This window comes from Clarias gariepinus, chromosome 11 (genome assembly GCF_024256425.1).
Source record: "Clarias gariepinus isolate MV-2021 ecotype Netherlands chromosome 11, CGAR_prim_01v2, whole genome shotgun sequence".
NCBI classification, from domain to species: Eukaryota; Metazoa; Chordata; class Actinopteri; order Siluriformes; family Clariidae; genus Clarias; species Clarias gariepinus.
Genome location: NC_071110.1, coordinates 26,463,653 through 26,484,526, shown reverse-complemented (window position 1 = coordinate 26,484,526; position 20,874 = coordinate 26,463,653). Strand labels below are relative to the sequence as shown.

The 20,874-nt window shown below is 39.1% G+C and overlaps 1 protein-coding gene and 1 long non-coding RNA gene across 3 annotated transcripts in view; one reads left to right on the top strand and one right to left on the bottom strand.

Annotated features, from left to right (window-relative positions):
* Positions 1-17,266, top strand: part of plekhg2 (pleckstrin homology domain containing, family G (with RhoGef domain) member 2) — a 45,976-nt gene extending 28,710 nt beyond the window's left edge. For both annotated transcript variants that reach the window (XM_053507902.1, XM_053507903.1), the window contains 16 exons: positions 103-169; positions 2,524-2,570; positions 3,565-3,715; positions 3,956-4,087; positions 5,456-5,638; positions 5,777-5,869; positions 6,577-6,663; positions 7,395-7,428; positions 7,626-7,718; positions 7,929-8,027; positions 8,116-8,154; positions 8,306-8,316; positions 8,455-8,700; positions 10,013-11,498; positions 11,586-12,633; positions 14,385-17,266. In XM_053507902.1, coding sequence (XP_053363877.1) covers positions 103-169; positions 2,524-2,570; positions 3,565-3,715; positions 3,956-4,087; positions 5,456-5,638; positions 5,777-5,869; positions 6,577-6,663; positions 7,395-7,428; positions 7,626-7,718; positions 7,929-8,027; positions 8,116-8,154; positions 8,306-8,316; positions 8,455-8,700; positions 10,013-11,498; positions 11,586-12,633; positions 14,385-16,221 — 5,653 coding nt within the window. In that variant the 3' untranslated portion in view covers positions 16,222-17,266. The remainder of the gene's footprint in view (positions 1-102; positions 170-2,523; positions 2,571-3,564; positions 3,716-3,955; positions 4,088-5,455; positions 5,639-5,776; positions 5,870-6,576; positions 6,664-7,394; positions 7,429-7,625; positions 7,719-7,928; positions 8,028-8,115; positions 8,155-8,305; positions 8,317-8,454; positions 8,701-10,012; positions 11,499-11,585; positions 12,634-14,384) is intronic.
* LOC128533622 (uncharacterized) lies at positions 5,551-7,382 on the bottom strand. The gene is made up of 3 exons (XR_008361367.1): positions 6,990-7,382; positions 5,758-5,876; positions 5,551-5,672 (listed from the first exon to the last, which is right to left on the bottom strand). It is a non-coding gene; the product is annotated as an uncharacterized LOC128533622 (long non-coding RNA).
* Positions 17,267-20,874: the final 3,608 nt, after the last annotated feature.

The following is a 20,874-nucleotide window of genomic DNA, read 5'->3' as shown; positions in this document are numbered from 1 at the left end:
ACGTCTTTACTTCTGAGATATATTTGCGCGAATATGATATCAAGCAGTTCTCACTTTGTGAACCACATCGAGATGTGACTAAAATATTTACTCTATCAACAGTGAGCTTTTGGAAGATCTGGAGCGCAGCCCCCATGCAGCAGCTATAGCCGAATGCTTTGTGGAAAGGGTAAGTCGTAAAAAAAAAATAAGGAAAAGTCATGAACTTGTAAATGATATCATTAGTTCAGAGTTATTAGCATATAAAGCTGTAACCTGTCACATAATTTTATGGCTCCGACAAACAACAAAGGAAAAAATGTTTTTGTTTTTTCTTGCTTTATTTCAATCCCACAACAAAGGAATAAATGAAGTCTATGATTTAAATTGTCTTAAAATCTTTTATGTTTCCCCTTGGGTTGGCGAAATTGCCTGTTCGAATGCGACTTTTGTGAAACTTGTTAAGACAGCTGTGTCAAAGTGCCATATGCCTGGCAGAGTTGCAGAGGCGCAACAGAGGAATATTGTCTATGAAGTATGTGTGTGAAAGACAGATGGGCTTTGTGAATGAATCCCCAACATATCAGCAAACTGTGCTGACCTTTGAACATGTGCATGTGTGTCAGCTGAGGGGGCTTGCAGTCACTTTCCAACATGTTTGCCGACACCCAGCGCATTACAATGACAGGCCAATGACCAGGCCTGGGTGGCATGGAAGTGCAGACAATGCCATCTTTGTTTTTTTGTGGGCGTGTGAATTGAATGTCACTGATCCTTTTTACAATGTTGTTCCAAAAATCTTAGAACAAAACTTCAGTTTTATGTGCGTATGAACTTGAGTAACATCCAATCCGATTCCTAATCCATAGGGTTTAATATGATGTCGGCCCACTCTTTGCACCGAGAACAGCTTCAACTCAACTATTCTTCCAGAAGTGCATTTGTGAAGTCAGACACTGACGTTGAACAAGAAGGCGTGGCTCGCAGTATCTGCTTTAATTCATCTCAAAGGTGTTCTATCAGGTTGAGGTCAGGACTCTGTGCAGGCCAGTCAAGTTACGGACCTGGCTTTGTGCACTGGTGCGCAGTCATGTTGGAACAGGAAGGTGCCATCCACATGAAGAGGCCATTCAAAAACTGGTGCCACAAAGTTAAGAGCATGAAATTGTCCAAAATGTTTTTTTACACTGAAGCATTAAGAGTTCCTTTTGCTGCAGCCGGGCCCAACTCCTGAAAGACATCCCCGCATCATAATCCCCCCTCCACCAAACTTTACACTTGGCAAGATGAAGTCAGACAAGTATCGTTCTCCTGGCAATCGCCAAACCCAGACTCATCGATTGGATTGCCAGACAGAGAAGCGTGATTTGTCACTCCGGAGAACCTGTCTCCACTGCTCTGGAGTTCAGTGTCGGCGTGCTTTACACCACTGCATCCAATGTTTTGCATCTTGCACTATACGCACTGTTCTTGGGCTAATCTGAAGGCCACATGAAGTTTGGAGGTCTGTAGCTATTGACTCTGTAGAAAGGCTGTGTCCAAACTGTTCCCACAAAGTTGGGAGCATGAAAATGTCAAAAATGTCTTGATATGCTGCAGCATTAAGAGTTCCTTTCACTGAAAATAAGGGGAAAAAACAACCCCACACCAGATCATGACTGCGCACCAGTGCACAAAGCAAGGTCCATCATATTAAAACCTATGGATTGAGAATTGGATGTTACTCAAGGTCCACATTTCCTTCCTAATTCTTTGGATCCAGTAGTTTCACTTTAGTTTTTTAGTTCTTTAGTTTCTTCTAACCTCCCAAAGACATGCCCATGGTTGCATTGGCTAAACTAAACTTCCATTAGGTATGAATGTGTATATGCATGTATGCACTGCTGTTCCTAGAACAGCCTCTGACCCCTCTAAAGCAGTTACCAAAGAGAAATCAATTAAGCACTTTAGGACCGATTAGCCTTTAAAATGGTTTATTTTAAGTTCTTTTATCTGGAATAATGTGGCCTTATCTTTGGATCTCAGCGAGAAAAGAAAATATCAGGCACCAGTAGTTTTCCGAAACTAAGAAGTGACATCAGGCTCCAAATGAAGCACAAATCAGACAAAGTTTTCATGTTTGTACAGAAGCCAACGAGTTCCAAGTTGCGAAACACTGTATCCAAAGCAAATTAAGGACATCACGTAATCATGAGCTGATGATGAAAATAGTAGTGCATGTGAGTGAGTGGGAGTGGTTTACATTTTAAAACATCGTTCCAAACCATTGAATGCGTGATTGTGGGTTTGTGTCCTAAATGGATCATAAGAACTGCAGCAGAAGAACCACAACATTATGATAATTGCAGAACCCTTTAAGTTGCTATAATGACTCCCATATTTTCTCCAACAATCTGAAAAACCTGCTGTGTTGTGTATGGTTCAATGAGTTACGAGTAGTTTTATATTTAAATGCATGGAGTCTGTATTATTGATATTAAAATAGTTTGACAGTTGTGCATATAATTGGGTAATAAATGGTCTTGTTCTTTCTCCCTGCTTTAGAGTGAAGCCTTTGACATTTATACCATTTACTGCATGAACTATCCCAAGTAAGTTGTTTACAGATATCTTTTTTTTTTTTTGTGCTTTTATGTAATGCTTTGTCTTGTATCTGACTTGCACTCACACCTTATATCATGTCGAACATAAAGCGATTTAGGGTGCTTAATGTTTATGTAGATGTATACTCATACTGGGTCAGAGTAGTGTAGTATGAGTGAGAGCAATGCAGGTCTGGACCGGTTGATGCGTTCTGGAAGATAAGTCCTGTAGTTGATGGACTGGAACAGGATAGGTTTATTTTAGTGACCCAGATTGTCTGGTATAAACAGGCTAGCACCTTTTTTCCCAAAATGCCTTTGGAAGAAAAACGAAACGTTAATAGTCTAAGCAAATGTTATGCAGTATCACTTTAATCACAAATAGACATCGCTGTGTTGAATAGTTTGTTCCGTATCAATCGACCTCAACCCATTGTTGAATACTACTGTAGATTGTAGCTTTCTCTCTCTCTCTCTCTCTCGTCTAACATCACAACTGCCCATCACTGCTAGTGACAGTTTTCATATGAATGGATTGCATTGCATGACGGTTTTGTTTCCATTTCTCCTCCTTTATTCCCATGGGCCATAAAATGCCTCAGCAGCAGATGTTCCACACAAACTGATTCATGACCGCAGTCATATTTACTCGCTTATATAGACACACAACCAAATAACACTGGCTCCACAGCACTCTTTTCATTCTGCTATTATGTGAATGTGAATCTGAACCGTATGACCCCACTAGGCCTCGAGGACCAGCAGTATTTTTTATTTTTTTTTTTCCTGATGCAGTTTGCAGACAACTTAGCGTCCGCATTTTGAGACGTTGGGTGTTTTCATAAACAGCTTGGGTTTATCATAAGGGAGCTTTACAGAGTCATCGGCTGAATCCATTAGCATGATGACATGCGAGGCCTGCCAGGCAGTGCTGCTTATCTTATGTCTCCCAGTAGACCACCCTGACCATGACATGTCTACCTACCTTCTTCCTCATCACCAGCTCAGTGGCCGTCCTCAGGGAATGCATGAAGAATGAAAGTCTGGTGCGCTTCTTCCAGGAAAGGCAGGCCACTCTCTGTCACTCATTGCCCCTCGAGGCCTACCTTCTGAAACCTGTGCAGAGGATCTTGAAGTACCACCTCTTGCTGCAAGTAAGTATATGGAACCGTATGGGAACCGTTTAACACGTGGAGTTTAGGTTTTAAGATCTGGATCTAAGATTAAAACAAATTGCATTGCTTTTTTTTTTAAAGTAGTTTCCGTGAAAGAGGCTTTCTTAAATGCTATCTGGAAGAGTTATAAAGAAGCAAGAACCAGAATTATGTGTTGTAAAGCAAGTGTCTGGAGTGAGCAATTTCAGGACTGTGGTCAATGTCTCCCCCTTCTGCCAGGAGCTGTCCAAGCACTTTGACAAGAGCGATTCAGGATATGAAGTGGTGGAGGATGCTATCATCACCATGACGGCTGTGGCCTGGTACATTAATGACATGAAGCGTAAACAGGAACATGCAGTACGGCTCCAGGTGCAAGCAGAAATATTTTGTTTGTTTGTTTTTTTTTCAGTGCAAGAAATTCAAATTGTTTACAAATTAGAAGACATTACAAAAAAATGTTTGGTCTGGGAATATTTTTTCCGTCAGTGTTGTTGTTTTTTTATGTTAGGAATTCAGTCTCAGAGGATGCAGTTATTAAAATACAATTCGAATGAGACATTACCCGAACAGGAAGGGAAAATCTGAAATCAAATTCCGAGAAATAGGTGAGAGTCGGGTGATTTACAACAGGCGTGCCATAGATCAGACTAAACACGAGAATGGCAAACAGGATCAAAATCTGAAAAAACACATAGTTTTTAAAGGCTTGGTAACAACACTGAAACTAGTCTCAGAGAGCGTATTCTTCGCAAAGACAGTGCATACGTGAGTCTCTTTTATCTGGACCTGTGATAAGTCTCTGGGAGTCATAAATCTTAGTTGCCGTACAGGGTGATTCACACGAAAGAGGCCCAGAATATTCTGTAATAACTCTCTTTATGATGAAGCAATCTAATCCGAGAAAAAATACACTCCATATGTTGACGTATGTGTAATCAATTGCATTACAGACGTGCATGAAGAAGTTGCACGCCACTGATTGCGTCCGGCGGTATTTTCGGACAGCTCCACCATGAGAAGCGATCAATGATCCCGTCGTTTCTCTTTGAGGAACACCATTTATCTTCCTAAATTAAATCTTACAGTCCAATGCTTAAACGATTTGGTGACTTAATAGATTCAAAATATGGAGAGAAGTCCTGATGAGAAGTCCAGTGACTGAGTGAAGGGGTATGGTGTTAAAAGGCGCAATGGCTGTCTGGCACCTACCTTTGGGCCCTCTTTCTGGTTCTGATATAAAAAATAAATAAATACATAAAATACATAAAAACAAAAACGCTAAAATGAGTCGAAAGAAGCTAGAGAACGGTGGCATTAAACATGCACGGTAAGATGGAACAGAAATCGGACTTACCCTTTGCAGTCTCTGTTTATCTGTCCTTTTTGTGAAGCTGATGACAGACAGTGAAAACCTTCACATAGCCTAAGAATACACAACCACATACCAAAACGCAAATAAAAAAGAAACACATAACACAAATTCTTTCCTCTGACAGACAGGGTTTTATTTCTGAAATCTGACCTTCTGTAAAGAATACATCGAAATAAAAAAATGTTTACAAATCGTCTGCTCCAAACGTGAGAACACGCTTTTCTGGTGCTCTAACTCTATTTCTTTTTCACTTATAGATTGCACGTACTATCTTGTTTTGGCCAATTAAATATGAGGATTGTCTAACAATCTAAAATTCCTAACATAAAAGTGAAATCTAACAAAAACTGTCACTTTTCCGACAGGAGATTGAGAGTCTCTTGCTAAACTGGACCGGTCCCGATCTCAACGGCTTTGGAGAGCTGGTTCTTGAGGGTTCCTTCCGGGTCCAGAGGGTTAAAAAGGAGAGGGCCTTCTTCCTCTTTGATAAAATGCTGCTTATTGCCAAAAAGAGGATGGAACATTTCATCTACAGCACGCATATTTTCGTGAGTCATCAATCTCACAAAACCCTTTTCAAACCTGTTGGTATGATGCAATATTTGGATCAGTTTGTAAATGAATAGCTGTGCAGGTGTGGATATATCACAAGATGTTAAGGTCTAACCTCTTTTGGAATTTTCAAGTGTTGTAACTTGCTCCTGGTGGAGAACATGAAGGATCCTCTCTGTTTCAAGGTGTCTGATCAGACAATCCCGAAACAGCAGCATGTTGTTCAGGTGAGAACTGGAAGATATGAATGATTTACACTATGTACAGGATATATTTAAAATCCACCTTATTATCACACACACACAGTAATTTGTCATCCTATCCATTAGACGATATGCCAACATATCTGAACATGTACATTTAAGGGGTACAGCAGTGACGCATAAATGCCATGGTGCATTGTCTATTGGTGCACAAACCCAATGTATGTTGAAAGTTGAGCTTGTAATGAACACCAGCATCCAGAGTGGCCCATTGTTGTAAATAAGCTTGGACATACCTGTGCTAGACGGTGATTAATGCGTGTTGTTGGACTGTATGTGCAAGTCCTTTAAGCCATAACTGCTTAGTTGTATCCTGTATCATATATAAAGCTCTTTGGATAAAAGTGTCCGCCACATGACCTAAAAGGTAAATATAGTACGAGCGCCAGTATTAGGATTATCTGGATAAAATTATATTCTCTAGCCAAAGACTCTACGTATAGAGAGCTATTCTACCTTCTTGCATATCTACCCTAGTTATGCATCAATCAGGGAGAACATTAAAACCTTGGGTGCCCATGATCCTGTCATCAGTTTACCGGTGTTTAGATGATGATCAAAGTTGTTGAGTTCCACTGTCAGTCGTCAAACCGTTCTGACTGATCGGTGTATATCTTGTTCTTATTTTTTAAATATTGATCTGCACATTTTGTACTTTCTGCTTTAACTAGGCTAAAAATCAGGAGGAAAAGCGATTGTGGCTACACTACCTCAAGAGGCTTATATTGGAAAACCATCCTGCGTCTCTTCCCCAGAAGGTAACATACTGTATGGAAATGTAGCATGTAATTTCAATACATATCAGAATTTGTAATAAAATAATACTGGGATGTTTTGTTGCTTTTAAATCACAGCAGTGTACCAACATTTACACATTTGCACAGTATTTATTAATAGACGGATTGCATATTTTACTGTTAGCAAGTTACATATTTTCTCTGTTAATAGTTAGAGTCATTGATACGGAACTTGAACAAGTTTCAGATGAAATAATTGTTCTTTCATCAGACTCGGCCTAAAATAACAGTACCATAAAGCACTAGTGAAAGGTCTCTACCAGTAAATCTTAAATAAATGTTCTTACATTTTAATGTATCGTAGCAATGTTGTTGTTAGTCGTTGGAGGGGTCGCCACAGCGGACCATCTGATCCGCACAACAACTTGGCACAGGTTTTACGCTGGATTCTCTTCCTGAAACTAGCCTCCCATGGTGTCCAGGCTTGGGACCGGCACTGTATCCAGTGGCTGGGGTTTGGGCATTGGGTGCGAATCGAACCCAGGCCTTTTGCATGGCAGGCGAGAGTCACCGATGCCCCTTTATGTTTCAACTCAAATGTATAAAGTGTTACTGGTGTTAAAAGTAACTGGGACTGATAAAGCATTATAAAATGATTCAAACATTAACTTTGTACAGAGCTTATGTGTGATATGCAATAGTTTCTAAGAATTTTAATAACTAACCTACATTCTAATATTTTATTCTTACAGGCAAGGCAGGTCCTTGGCGATAATTTCTGTCAATGTAAGTAATGCAGACGTGTTTGGCTAGATCTTCATTTGCATATTGTGTAAACCAGAAAAATGAAAGGCACGTGCATGCCTAAACTAAGCTTATAACTCCAGCCGCTCAGGATTTGCCCATTTCATGCACTTGACTAAATGATGTTAAAAATGAGTTCATAAATGTATTAATGAGTATTTTCTATGCTTGACATTCAGCTCCTCAGTTTGAGCATGAACCAACCCGAAAGCCCGTTCCTTCACCTCGTTTAGATGACACCCATGGTTTTCACAGAGGAAGAAGACAATCAGGTTTGAAAGCATAGTGGTTACTGGAATACTTTAATTATTAAGGGGTTGAAGATGGTAAACCATACAAGTATGAATAGCTTCAAATGGAAGGCAGGAAGGGTGGGCGTTTTACAGAAAACTTCTTGTCTTGGGAACTGCAGGCTTTCATGTGCACGTAAGAAATTGAAGGTAATTCCCTTGTACTGGTATTTTGCTTATGCTTTTTCTTAGAACCACCTGAATTTATCTACACCCCTGAGAAAGCCAAAAAAAGCCTTCCTTTGCTACTGGAAGGAAACCTGCCATATCGGCGAGGGCGCAGACAATCAGGTTAATCTTAAGTAACAACATTTATCTGTTCCCCGTAGTTAACTGTGAGACGACAAATAGGTAATTACTTTACGTCTTATCTTACTAGCTCCTGCCAAAGACATAGAAGCAGCAATCCAACAAAGTGGTGAGTCATTTCCCCATAATAAACGGCATATAAAATGATAAAATTATTGTGTAACTACTACAACATATAGAGTATATTTTTATTACTTCTAATCCAAATATGATTTTGTTTGTTTCCCATTTTTCTCTTTCCTTTTTATTTTGAACAATAGCCTCTTTGAAGGTGAGACCAGTCTGAAGTTCTTTAATATTTTAATGTGCATTTAAATGTGCAAAATATACAAAACAAAAAAAAAAAGGATTAGGTTGTATCTTCAAAGCTCTTCTTAATTATACTGTATGTGTTTATTTATTTTTTTAGGCCGGCAGTGAAAGTGAGCTCTATACACAGATTGAGAGCTTAGCCTCCTCAGGGAGTGCAAGTACTCTTGCATCATCAGTCATTGAGGTTGGTTCAAGCCAGGATAATTTGGGTGTTGGTCAGGATGACGATGAGGACATGTCACCTCTCCCTACACCTCCAACGCTGTCCATTACTGAAGAAATCATGCAGTTTATCAATGAGAGCCGTGCACGAGAAGGCATGCCGGAGCTGTCTTCTAGTGTGGTAAGAAATGGACTAAGAAATAAGACTGTTTATACTTATATTCAAAAGTTTGGACGCAACTTTTCCTTAAGTGTTTTTTCTTCATTTTTATTATTTTCCACATCATACAATAATACTGAAGAAATCCAAACTATGAAACAACTAGTAAAGAAAAATGTGTTAAACAACCCAGAATATGTTTTATATTTTATATAAAGTAGCTACATTTGGCCTTTAATGACGGCTTGGCACACGCGTGGCATTTTCCCATCAGATTCATGACGTAGTTACCTGGAATGGTTTTCAGTTCCCCCCGTGAATATGGGCTGTCAATAATTAATTTGTGACCCTCTTGCCTTCTTGCCGTCTTGTGCAGAGGAAGGATGATTAAGTCAACAGTCCTATTAGTGCTACTACAACTACTGTACAAATCCAAATTATGGCAAGAAACACTAAGTTAAGTAAAGAGAAAAGACAATATATTATTATTTTAAAAGAATGAAGGTCAGTCAATCTGAAAAAAAAACAAAAAAAAAAAACTCCAGAATGTATCCCCGAGTGCAGTCGCCAAAACCATCAAACGTTAAGCCGAACCGGGCTCTCATGATGCCGGTCCCAGGAAGGGAAAACCAAGAGCTACCTCTGCTGAAGAGGATAAGTTTATTAGAATGACCAGCCACAGAAACCACAGATTTACTTTAGATTAGAATCTACATGAGTCAGACATCCGTGGTCGCATTGCAGGAAAGAAGCCATTCTTCAGAAGAACAAGAGTCAGAAGAGGGCATTGCTTGGGCCAAGAAACACAATGAATGGACATTAGATTAATGGAAAACCTTTCATTGGTCTGATAAGTCCAAATTTGTGATTTTAAGTTCAAACCGCTGTGTCTTTGTTAAACGTAAAGAAGGTAAACAGACAGTTGCTGAATGAGTTCCCACTGTAAAGCATGGAGAAGGGGTGGGGTGGGGGAGGGGGGGTCTTTGCTGGTGACGCTTTTGGTGACTTAACCAGGATGGCTTCTATATGCCATCCCAACTGGTTTGCACATAGTGGGACAATCATTTGTTTTCCAGCAGGACGATGATCCCAAACACACCTCTAGGGTATGTAAGAGTTGTTTGTCTCAGAAGGAAAGTGATCGATTGGATGACCTGACCTCCACAATCACCCAATCTGAATTCACTTGAAATGGTTACAATAAAATATATTACATATTATATTTCCATAAAAATAAAGAAAAAACATTGAATGAAAATGTGTGTCCAAATTTTTTTGTATTAGTGACCAACATAAAGCTTGGCTTCTTAACAGAATATTGTTCTGTCCACAGAGTGAGGCCAGGTCAGAGACATTGGACACGCAGAGTACTAACCAACATGAACATCAGAAATCAGAGTTGGAGAAAGAAGAGGTCGACCAGCTGGATATTGTTCCTAGTAGCCCGAAGGATAAACAACCGCTAATGGATATTAAAATAAACAAAGAGAATGACAATGAACATTTTTCACAGTCTGACTCAGCCTCTGAGAAAAATTATGTGGAAGATATTTCATTATCACCCCCTCAAATGACTAAACATAACGATGAAAATATCAATATATCATTAGAATCAGAAGTCATAGTCATGTCTGAGCCGTTCGTGGAGCAGGAAGGAGAAGAGACTGCCAGTAAAGATAAAATATCTGACCTAGCAAATAAAATGGAAGAACCCATTAATGGAATGTCCGGTGAGCTGTGTGACAGCTCTCCTTCCACAATCAAACCTGCTGATAACCCTCTGTTGCCTAAAGAGGAATTTGAACAAAAGGTGACAAAAGGTCACAGACAAATTATTGAAAAAATTCGCAACTACTATGAGGCAGCAGAGGCAGTGGCTGAGGATGGACAAGTTTCACGCAGGAATAGCTTTTGTAACATCCCTGCTGGTTTGGTAAAAGACTCTGTATCACGCTTCAATTTCTTTGTTCCCCAAGTCAGCTTTTGTGATTCTGAAAGTGGACGCTCAGATTCCAATGAGACTGAAATGTCATCCATATCACCTACTGTAGCTGACCAAAATGAAAAGGCTTTTAATCAGCCTGATGATGCCAGTGTTAACGAGGCAGTTACACAGCACAGCAAAGAACAAAGTAAGACTGAGTCAAAATGTGACGATGATGATGGTGACGAGCAGATTTGTGACTTCAAGCCCTGTATGGATCTCTGGAAAGAGAAGGAGAGGAAAGCTTCGGGACATCAAGAAAACCCGAAGGTTTCTGCTAGTAAGGAGGATGAATGTGCGGAGGACAAAGAGGTATGCGCCAAAGATCCGTTGCCTGCAAGTGATAGGAAGACACCTGTGCTCAGTGAACAGATGGCACCTGAACAGGACCAAAGTGAAAGCACCGAGCCCAAAAGCCCTGAGAAAACAGACGAGGCAGTCAAAGAAGTGCAGTCCACTGCTGTCTCAAGAGACAAGACTTGTCCTAATGGCAGTTTAGAAGTTCTACCTAGTCAGATTAAAGTGGGACGGCTTTCTCGTCATGGTAAGGCGGTCACATGCAGTAGGACGCTTTACGAAGGCATTGCAGAAGTATCAAATCTAGGATTCTTCGAAACTGCTCCAATGGATCAGTGTTTGGTGGAGAACTCCGAAAAAATTCTGAGTAAGGTACAGATGTTAGCACAAATGTATATGGCCAAGTCAAGCAGTATGAAGGTTCCATTACACCAGAAAAGAACCCGGTTTACAAAGGGTCCATGTAAAGCGAATATACCTCCGAAGTCTCAGATACAGCTCCATCAGGGAGAAGTGAAGACACAGAATCAACTCTCAGGTGGGACATTATTTTTATATACGATATCTCGAACACATTTTTAATTTTCAGTCATTTCCACTCAGAGCTTGTTTTCTTCTTTTGCAGATTTTCACATGGAGTCTGTTACTCACTCTGCACCCGAGTCATTTGGGCATGTGATTGTTAAAGAGCAATTTACCACATCCTATCACCAAGAAAATTATTGCGATATTACTGGACAAAAGGAGCAAGCTAATAGACTCAGAGCTGACGCTACCGAAATCGTTTCATTTGAATCCTCCACTATTTCAACTGAGTTATCAGCTGAAACTACCAAAGAACATTTGGCCACAAATTTTGGAACTCAGAACTCCTCTACAGTTCAAGAAATACTTTCCAAGCATGACCAAGTCACACCAACTCTTCGAAGCTCTGGATCACAAGTCACATTCTTTCTTGAACAGGATGCCAACAACGCTTTGTATTCAATTAGGGAGGACCATTCAATAATAGATAAAAATCTGCCCTTGGAGAGGGACAATGAACCTCAAAGTCACTTATTGGTTATGGATAAAACAGTGATGGATTGCTATTCTAAATCTACAGAAGAAGTTCTGAGCCTCAAGGAAAAAGCCTGTGTTGTTGAAGAGAAGCCTTGTGAAAGCTTACCATCCACTGAGGATAGGGTGGGTCATTTCCAGTTGAGGGCATCATTAAATTCAGTTTGCACTGGTTGTCCTGCATCTTGCACTGAGAACTCCACTCCTAAAGTGACTGTATCGCCTGGCAATGTTGTGGATATATCTCTTCCAATAGATCTGTCACTGTACATGGAGAATGGCGTCTCAGATCCAACATGCAACAGAAATCGCCAAATGTCACCAGATGTATCACATCAGTCTTTACAACTCCAGCATCAATGTTCGCCCGAAACAAGCTCTTCAAATGTACCGCCTCTGCTTGGTTTCCAAAAAATGGTTAATTCAGAGTCTCTGGGAGGAAAAGAAGTACTAAAAAATCATTCGTTGGTGTCAAATCAACCCCAAACATCACCTCCCTGTAGAAATACCACAGATAATCTTCCAAAACTCAACAGTCAAAGACCTGCCAGTTTGCCCAATGTAATGGGAAGAAGCTGTTCTCCCGGGAACACATCAACCACATCTTCCCAAAGGTATTTCATGTTTGTGTGTTTGCACTTAACTTTTGATTTTAAAAAAAACAAATCCACCCTAAAGAAAAGAATTTTTATTATTCCACGGAAAAGAAAGAGACTAAATATATACTTAATTGTTTCATGAGAAAACCTCTAGTAGAGGTCAGACCTAAAATACAGATATATCACTTTTTTTATACTGCAGTATTCTAAAACATGAGTGGGTGTGGAGAAAAAGAAGAATGATCTACGGCACATTCTATTGTTAAAGAATCACAGGAGGATATATCAAAGAGGAATAAAGACAGGGTTACGTCAGGTTACTGGATTACATTATAAAACTGGCTCAACTGGTTTTTTTCTATGGTGAAAAGGAATCAAAAATGAAAATCTTTATGTTGTGAGAATAGGAAGACATTGAACCACAAACCTGGAAAATTAAAAAAAACACTTAGAGACCAATATTTCAATTAAATTTCTATTTCAAAATTGAAAGTTTAGTTTGCACTGTAAGGAATAATTTAGCTGTACTTATATAGGGTAGTGACTATAAAGAATCTTGAATTCGATATAGTGAAACCTCGGATTGTGAGTAACAAGTTTTGCAATTTTTAATACATTTTGACTTGGAAAACGAACAAGTTTTGGTTTACGAGTACCAAGTATCATACATCACGCATGCGCTTCTTGTTTTGACGCCGAGCGTTACGTGATCAAAACTGAGCCAATGTTAGGTCTTGGTGCGTGTCTCTCACTGGTATAATCAACATCCATGCATGCATATACTGTTTACTATACCACTGTGACCACTTGTGTGTTCGTAAAACACATTTTATTTTGTGTCTGTATGCATGTGTGTACAGAGCGCATGTAAAGCAAAAGCAAGTCTCATTAGAGAGGTTAAAGATCCATTTTCTCTCTCTGTATCAGCTTGCTCTTTGTGTCTATGTGCGCGTGCATCATTAGACACTGTGCACCCCCCCCACACACACACAGACCCCTACTACTTTCGCCTTCACAGACACACATACACACTCTTTTTCTCTGTTCCAAACAGAACCTTCTTTTCAAAGGTAAAGTGCAGATTAATTTGTTTTATTTTTACTTTACAGCAATGATTCCGTTAGTGTGTCACTCAATCGAGTGTCATTAGAGAGATTTCTTGTTTTTTTCCGATAAAACAGTGTTTTCGTTGTGTGCGCACACGTGTGAAAAGAATGGAGGAAGGGTAACTGTATAAGACGAGAAGGGGAAGAGGCTCCTTACTGTAGCTTCATACACACATACACATGCACACACACACACACACACTTATCTGTCAGGATTTATTTTTACTTTTTTTAAGGTAAAGTGCAGGTTAATTAGTTTAATTTTACTTTATATTTCGTGTTAATTATTTTTATGTATTTATTTTTTGGGGCTGTGGAACGAATAATTTCAGTTTCTATTATTCCTTATGGGAAATGCAATTTGGTTTAAAAGTGTTTTGAAATACGAGTCCGTTTCTGGAACGAATTATCCTTGTAATTCAAGGTTCCACTGTATACAGATATAGAGACTAAATCATAAGGTAAATTTGTGTGCATATGATCAACAACATTTTTTGAATGCAAGGTCATAGTATACGTAGAGAAAAAATAAAACTGTTAATATACTGGTAAAGCCAGGCTTCACCAGCTAATTAAAACCTGTTCCCTGTTCCCTGTTTTGCTTGACTTCTTTTTAAAAGTTAAACTAATTTTTTTATTCTTATTTCTGTTTTAATTTAGACTATCACAGACACCGCCCTGGTCCAGGGAACAAGACCAAGATAGCCCATCATCAAGTTCCAGTAAACCGAAGTCATGTGATAAAGGTTCAAGCATTCCCTCAAGTGAATCAAAGCCATCATCTGCTTTTAGCTTTAGCCTTCGGATGCGCTCACCCTCCCCTAACATTACTTATTTAAACTCCTCTACAAATTCCTCCGCTCTTGCAAAATCACTTGCTGCTTCTTGTATTAGTCAGACAATTTCTCAAAGCATGGCGAAAAGAAACACTCGTATACAGGCTGCCTCTCCCCCTGCCAGTTCAAGTTCGTTGCATGCATCCAATCTTAGACTGAGGTCTCCCTCTCCAAAAACTGTTACCCTAAACTCACAAGTAGTGTCAGATCCAAGTAATTTGCCCAGTAAGGTGACAGGAAGCCAAATTCCAAAACATTCCACTTCTCCTTCCTGTTTTAATAGCCTGCCATCTAGTCCAGCAACAGTACAGTCCCCTCCTCCTTATCGCAGCCAACATTTAGAGTCTGCTACTTCCCCTCCATATTTCCACTCAGCGCACTCTGTTACTTATACAAGGGGTGAGGAACTTGAACAGTTACCTCATACGCCTCTGAATAGCAATAACAACAACAATAATCTATGTAGTAATGCCTGGACAAGTAGTAATAAAAAGTCATCAGCATCGTCATCAGCATCATCATCATCATCACAAATGTACAAAGCTCCTCATTGTCATGATCCAAATCGAGGGAACTCCCACAACAGAATTGCTCGACCATTCTTGTCCTCTGAGCCTAACTCACGTGTGCAGTCTCCCTCACCGTCTCACTCACCATCTCTGATCACACGTGTCTGTTCCCCACCACTTGCAACCAAGCCTCCTAATCCTCGGACCCCCAGGCAGGGTGGAGCTAGTCCTTTCTCACCCTTGTCTTTGGAGCTTTCTCAAGCTACTTCAGCCTGTTTTTTGTCTCCATGTACTAGTCCAAGAGTAACCTCCCCACCCCCTATTGGCATTCCTACAAACATGTGGTGCATTGTAAGCCCACAGCCAAGGATTCCACTAGTGACTCCTTCATCTCCCACAAGAGCAGAAGCAAGCTTTGCTTTAAGAGGATCTAGAATCACTTCACCAGTGTTAGAGTCCTCTCCATGTTCCCTATTTTTTTCTCAGAACCAGAGACGACCAAAAGGAAGCAGCTTGCCATTTGAAAACCTGGCAGGCAACATATCAAGGTCTTTTTCTGAGAATGGACAATGTAGAGGAGATGCAGATTCACAGCTAACTGGTTCTCAGATGCACTCCTGTAACGGTTCTCCTATGTGTATTAGCCCAGGATCTCCGTCTCCTATTAGGGAAGGGACTGCTGGAAAGACCGCTGATGCTAGGATGCACCTTACGGACTTTAACTGGCCAGAAGTACATGAACTGCCATCCATCTATAACACAGAGGACGACTCTCAGTGTAAACCCTCTTCACCTTGTTCTGAAACTGAACAGGAGGACTCAGAACTGGGGATGGCTACTTGTCGGAGTAGCATTATCTGTGCCTATGTGGCTCAAACCCCACCTGTACCTCCAAAGGACACCCATGTCCAGCCCCCAAATGATGGGAAACAAGTGGATAATGTGCCAGTACAGGGAACCAAGGCACCATTAAAAACCAGCTATGCCACAACTGTCAACCTACAGATTGGCGGGAGTGGGAGAATTGCTTCCTTCAATAATGCCCAGGTTAGCCTGACTCAAACTCTGGCACCAGTGACAGAGAACCAGGGCATGAGACGGGTCAGCATAAATGGCTGCACACTCTCCCTGATGAACTGCAAAAGACTCTAAGTGGAACTAATCTGAGGTGGTGTTTAAAGAACCACTTCCAGGCACTTTACCATGTGTAAAAGGAAGCGGATAGAGACTCATGTCCACTTTACTGAGATGACAAATTACGGGTGTCAAGAATTTTGTTTTTATTGCTCAATGCTAACTTTAGCTGCAAACGGTGCTTTATATGCAACTCTGCAACAAATTTGGATTACCTTTAAGCAGTCTTATTTGTTATATAATTGTAAGATATTCTAATTTCAGCATAACTTAACCAAAGCCTCTTTGACAAAAGTTTTTTTTTTCCTTTGACTGAAATAGGCAGTTGTCTTATTTATGAAATAGTTTTTTTTTTTTTTTTTTAATGGCACTTATTTCTTTTCTGTATTTTGCACAAGTTCTTATGTGGTTCAGACATATCCTGTCCAGACAATGATATGAGTAGTAGAAGTAGTGAGAAAAGAGTTTTGTATGTTAAAAGGGAAGGTAGAAGAACGTTGCTGTTTTTTGATAAGGTTTATCAAACATCTTACAGCTTTAAGCAAAAGATTGCATAGAAAGTCCATGTATAAACCCAATCCACCATGCTGTTTGAAAGCACCTTAGTGATATCTGTGGTAATGGTAAAGAGGACTCTTTATTTCCTAGATAACCAATGTTTGATAAAAATGTTGTCAGATTGCTTATGTACATGAGGAAAAAAACATGGGAAATGTCAGTAAGAATCAGAACAAATGTTATTAAGAAAAAGGATTGCAAAATAGTCTAACTGCTTGTCCTTGCAATAGGAATGAACAAATCAGTGTGCAGCATTTAAGGATTTGCAGTTATAACTATGTATGGTTTTAATGAAATATTCTATAATTTTATACTATACTATGTATTGTGATAACTATGAATAGTTTTCAAAAGTACGACTGTGTGAGTTTGCAGAATTTGCAGACTTTCTTAATGTATAGTTCTTTCAAATGGAACAACTGTCAAACCATTTGAATACATGCTATAATAATAATTATTATTATGATTATTTGTTCTCTTGTCATAAATAAAAGGATGTTTTTTTCCCCTGAAGTGTTATTAATTTTAATCGGACATTTAGACATTTTAGAATCTATACTCTATGTACTTGTAACCTTACTCTCCACTTTATGGGAACACCAGTGCACTAAAGTAAACTGTGTTTATGCAACTAGAATCTACACATAATAGTGTGAAAAGCAGAACAACTTCCTGTGTTTGTGAACAAGTCAGTGAACAAACGGAATTATAGGACCATGTGCACAGAAGCTGAAGACTGCGAAAAAAAGATCATGGACTGTATTCATGAACATTCTAAGAATACTCTCAGAGAGCTCCTAACTTAGCTTCAAAAATTCTATCTAGGAGTCTTAGCTTAGCTCAGTGCAAGTAAAAAAAAAAACAAATTGGTTGTCAGTGGACAAAGTGCAAAGTTCTCACTCACTCTTTCACTGTCTGCTGTTAGTGTGCTCCTGCGGCACATTTATTAGTCTAGTGCTAATAAACCACATCATGGGTTGGACTCTTATCGAGTCGGATTGTGTGCGGGTATGAAAACTTAATGACCCGTGTGCATCACTACAAAGTAATGACATAATAATTATGACCTGATCCTTTACTTTGAAATAACAGGCCTATTTTGTCCATTTTTACCGACACATTAAATATTTTCATTATATTTACCTTGCTTGTAATGTTTGAAAAATGGCTCTGCTTTTAACTGTAATTGCTGGCGTGTTCATTTAAGTGCCGGGATTGGTCTTCATCTTTCCAATTTTTCTCCTAAGGCTTCCCTCACTATCCTCTTAATAGTTTCTCACCTCAGGAGCCGATTGATGAATAACTTTATTCTTTACTAGGATCTAATATATTTCAGTTTGAGGAGAATTCTTGGGAAGCCTGGCTCAAAACTCTGGCAACAGTGCCAGAGGCAGGGCTCTCTGTTTATATTGCACTGCTTTGTTTTGTTGTTTTTTTTACCACTATGCCTCTACCATCAATAGTTATGCTCATCATTGCACTACTGTATATTCCACCTATATTTATTCTGCATATACTGTACAAATAAGAACTCACCTATCCACATGCAAATCCACTGCAATGTTTGCGCAGATACTGCATTATACTGTATTATATTGTATTATACTGTACACTATTATAGACATTAGACATATATACCTATATATTCCACATCTTTATAACCTAATCTTTTTGTCTACTACAGCACATTCACTGCACAATGTTGCACAGCTATACTGTACATTACTATATCACTATATATACCATATCTCTATTACCAAATGCATCTTCTGTTTGTATAACACATAGTATCTATTTATTGTACATAAGCCACTTGTGCACTTCTGGTTAGATGCTAACTGCATTTCATTTCAGCTTGTACTCTTGACAAAGACAATAAAGTTGAATCTAATATTATCTATTCTAATGAGACGTGTCAGCATAAATGGCTCTCTCCCTGATGAATTGCAAAAGAACTAATCTAAGGGATATTACAGTGACTCCTGTTTAAAAAAACACTTCCAGGCACTTTACCAGGTCTAAAACGAAGCAGATAGAGACTCATGTCCACTTTACTAAGAAAACAAATTACGGGTGTGAAGAATTTGGTTTTTATTGCTCAATGCTAGCTTGAGCGGCAAACGGTGCTTTATATAAAACTCAATTTAGATTACTTATAAGCAGTCCTATTTTTTATATAATTGTAAGAAGAATGAGGAACAGAAGAATGTTGCTGTTTTTGATAAGGTTTATCAAACTTGTCACAGCTTTAAACAAAATATTAATTCCTTCTTTTCAAATGCATAGAAAGTACATTTATAAACCCAATGAAATATTCTATAATTTTATACTCAAATTCAAATTTTATTTGTCACATACACAGTCATACACAGTACGATATGCAGTGAAATGCTTGTACGACTGCCAGTGACCTTATACCGAATATAAAAACTATACATAAGGAATAAATATTAATAAAAGGAAATACGAAAGAAAATAAATTTAACTAGTAAAATAAACTGTATAAAGTATACTATACTGTGTAATGTGGTAACTATGTAGTTTTCCAAAGTGCAACTGTGTGAGTTTGCATAATTTGCAGACTTTCTTAATGTATAGTTCTGTGAAATGGAACAACTATATTATTCTTAGAATTTGTTCACTAGGTGCAACTCTGCACTAAGATGTTTCTTAGAATTTCGTCACTAGGAGCAACTAAGTTGCACTAAGAACCGTTAACTGGTGCCATATTGATTTTAATGGCACTTATTTCTTATCTTCTTATCCTTCACTAGGATTGAATCAATTTTAATTTAAGGAGAATTCTTGGAAAACACCTTCAATTCTAATACTTTTCTTAGACCTTTTACACTAGCAACTCTTTGCTCTAGGAATTTTCTCCGAATTTTAAATTTACTCTTATTACTTGGAATTTTCTTGGAATTTTGTCACTAGGAGGAACTCTTTGAACTTAGATTTTTTTTTCAGTTGGAGCGACTCTTTAAACTTAGAATTTTTTTCAGTTGGAGCAACTTTTTGCCCTTGGAATCTTCTTAGGATTTTTTCACTAGGATCAATTCTTTGAATTTTCTTCCATTTCTTTCTAATACTTTACTGTCCTGTTAGGGTGAGTTTACTTTTTGGCTCTAAAGTGCGTAACACCTGCACACAGACCCCAAGGCAGGAATCGAACCTGGACCCTGGGGGGAGCAAGGCGACAGTCCTAACAACTAATTTACTTAATTCAATTAAATAAAATTTTATTTGTACTATAGCGCTTTTAACAATTGTCATTGTCACAAAGCAGCTTTACACAATCAAAAGAGCTATTTGAGTTTATTTCGTATTTGAATGTGTATGAATCAAAATGGTCAGATAGTCCCTGATGAGCAAGCCGAAGGTGACAGTGGAAAGGAAAAAACCCCTGACATGGCAATAGGAAGAAACCTTGAGAGGAACCAGACTCAACAGGGAACCCACCCTCATTTGGATGAAACAGAGAGCAGGAATTGATCTGCATTCATACTGTGTGTTAGGTGGCAGGCAGTTCAGTACAACAGTTGATGTTAATTGATGTTAATATAGAGTCCAGGTTGTTATTGGAGGCTCAGGTAGACTTGTAGGAAATTCCAGTCCTAAACTATCGAGCAACTGGAGCCAAGTCAAGTCCTCAGAGAAACAGCTGTCAACATCAGTCGAGACCAGAACCGTCTTCATGGTGGAGAGAAACTGTCCCCAGACACCGGACCAAAAAGACACACAAAGCATCCATGTGACAAGATGTCCAACCAGAATCAGGGCACCAGGATACAGTTAGTCAAACAGGTCCAGAGCGCAGATGGAGGCTGGATCAATGGCATCTCACAAATGACAAGTGTTGTTCGATACAGACAGTGAAAGGGAGAGAGAGGAAGAGAGAACAGGAGAGGAGAGAGCAGAAAAGGAGAGATGTATATTTAGTGTAGAGTGCAAGCAGGAACTCCGGCAGGACTTAATATAACAGCATAACTAAAAGGGAGAGTGAGAAGGAAACACTGAGTGATCAATAAACACATTAGTATATACAGCTTAACACATCTAGATATAAATCACTAAGAATAAAGAAATTAAGGCTTTTTTTTTTTTTTTTAGAAA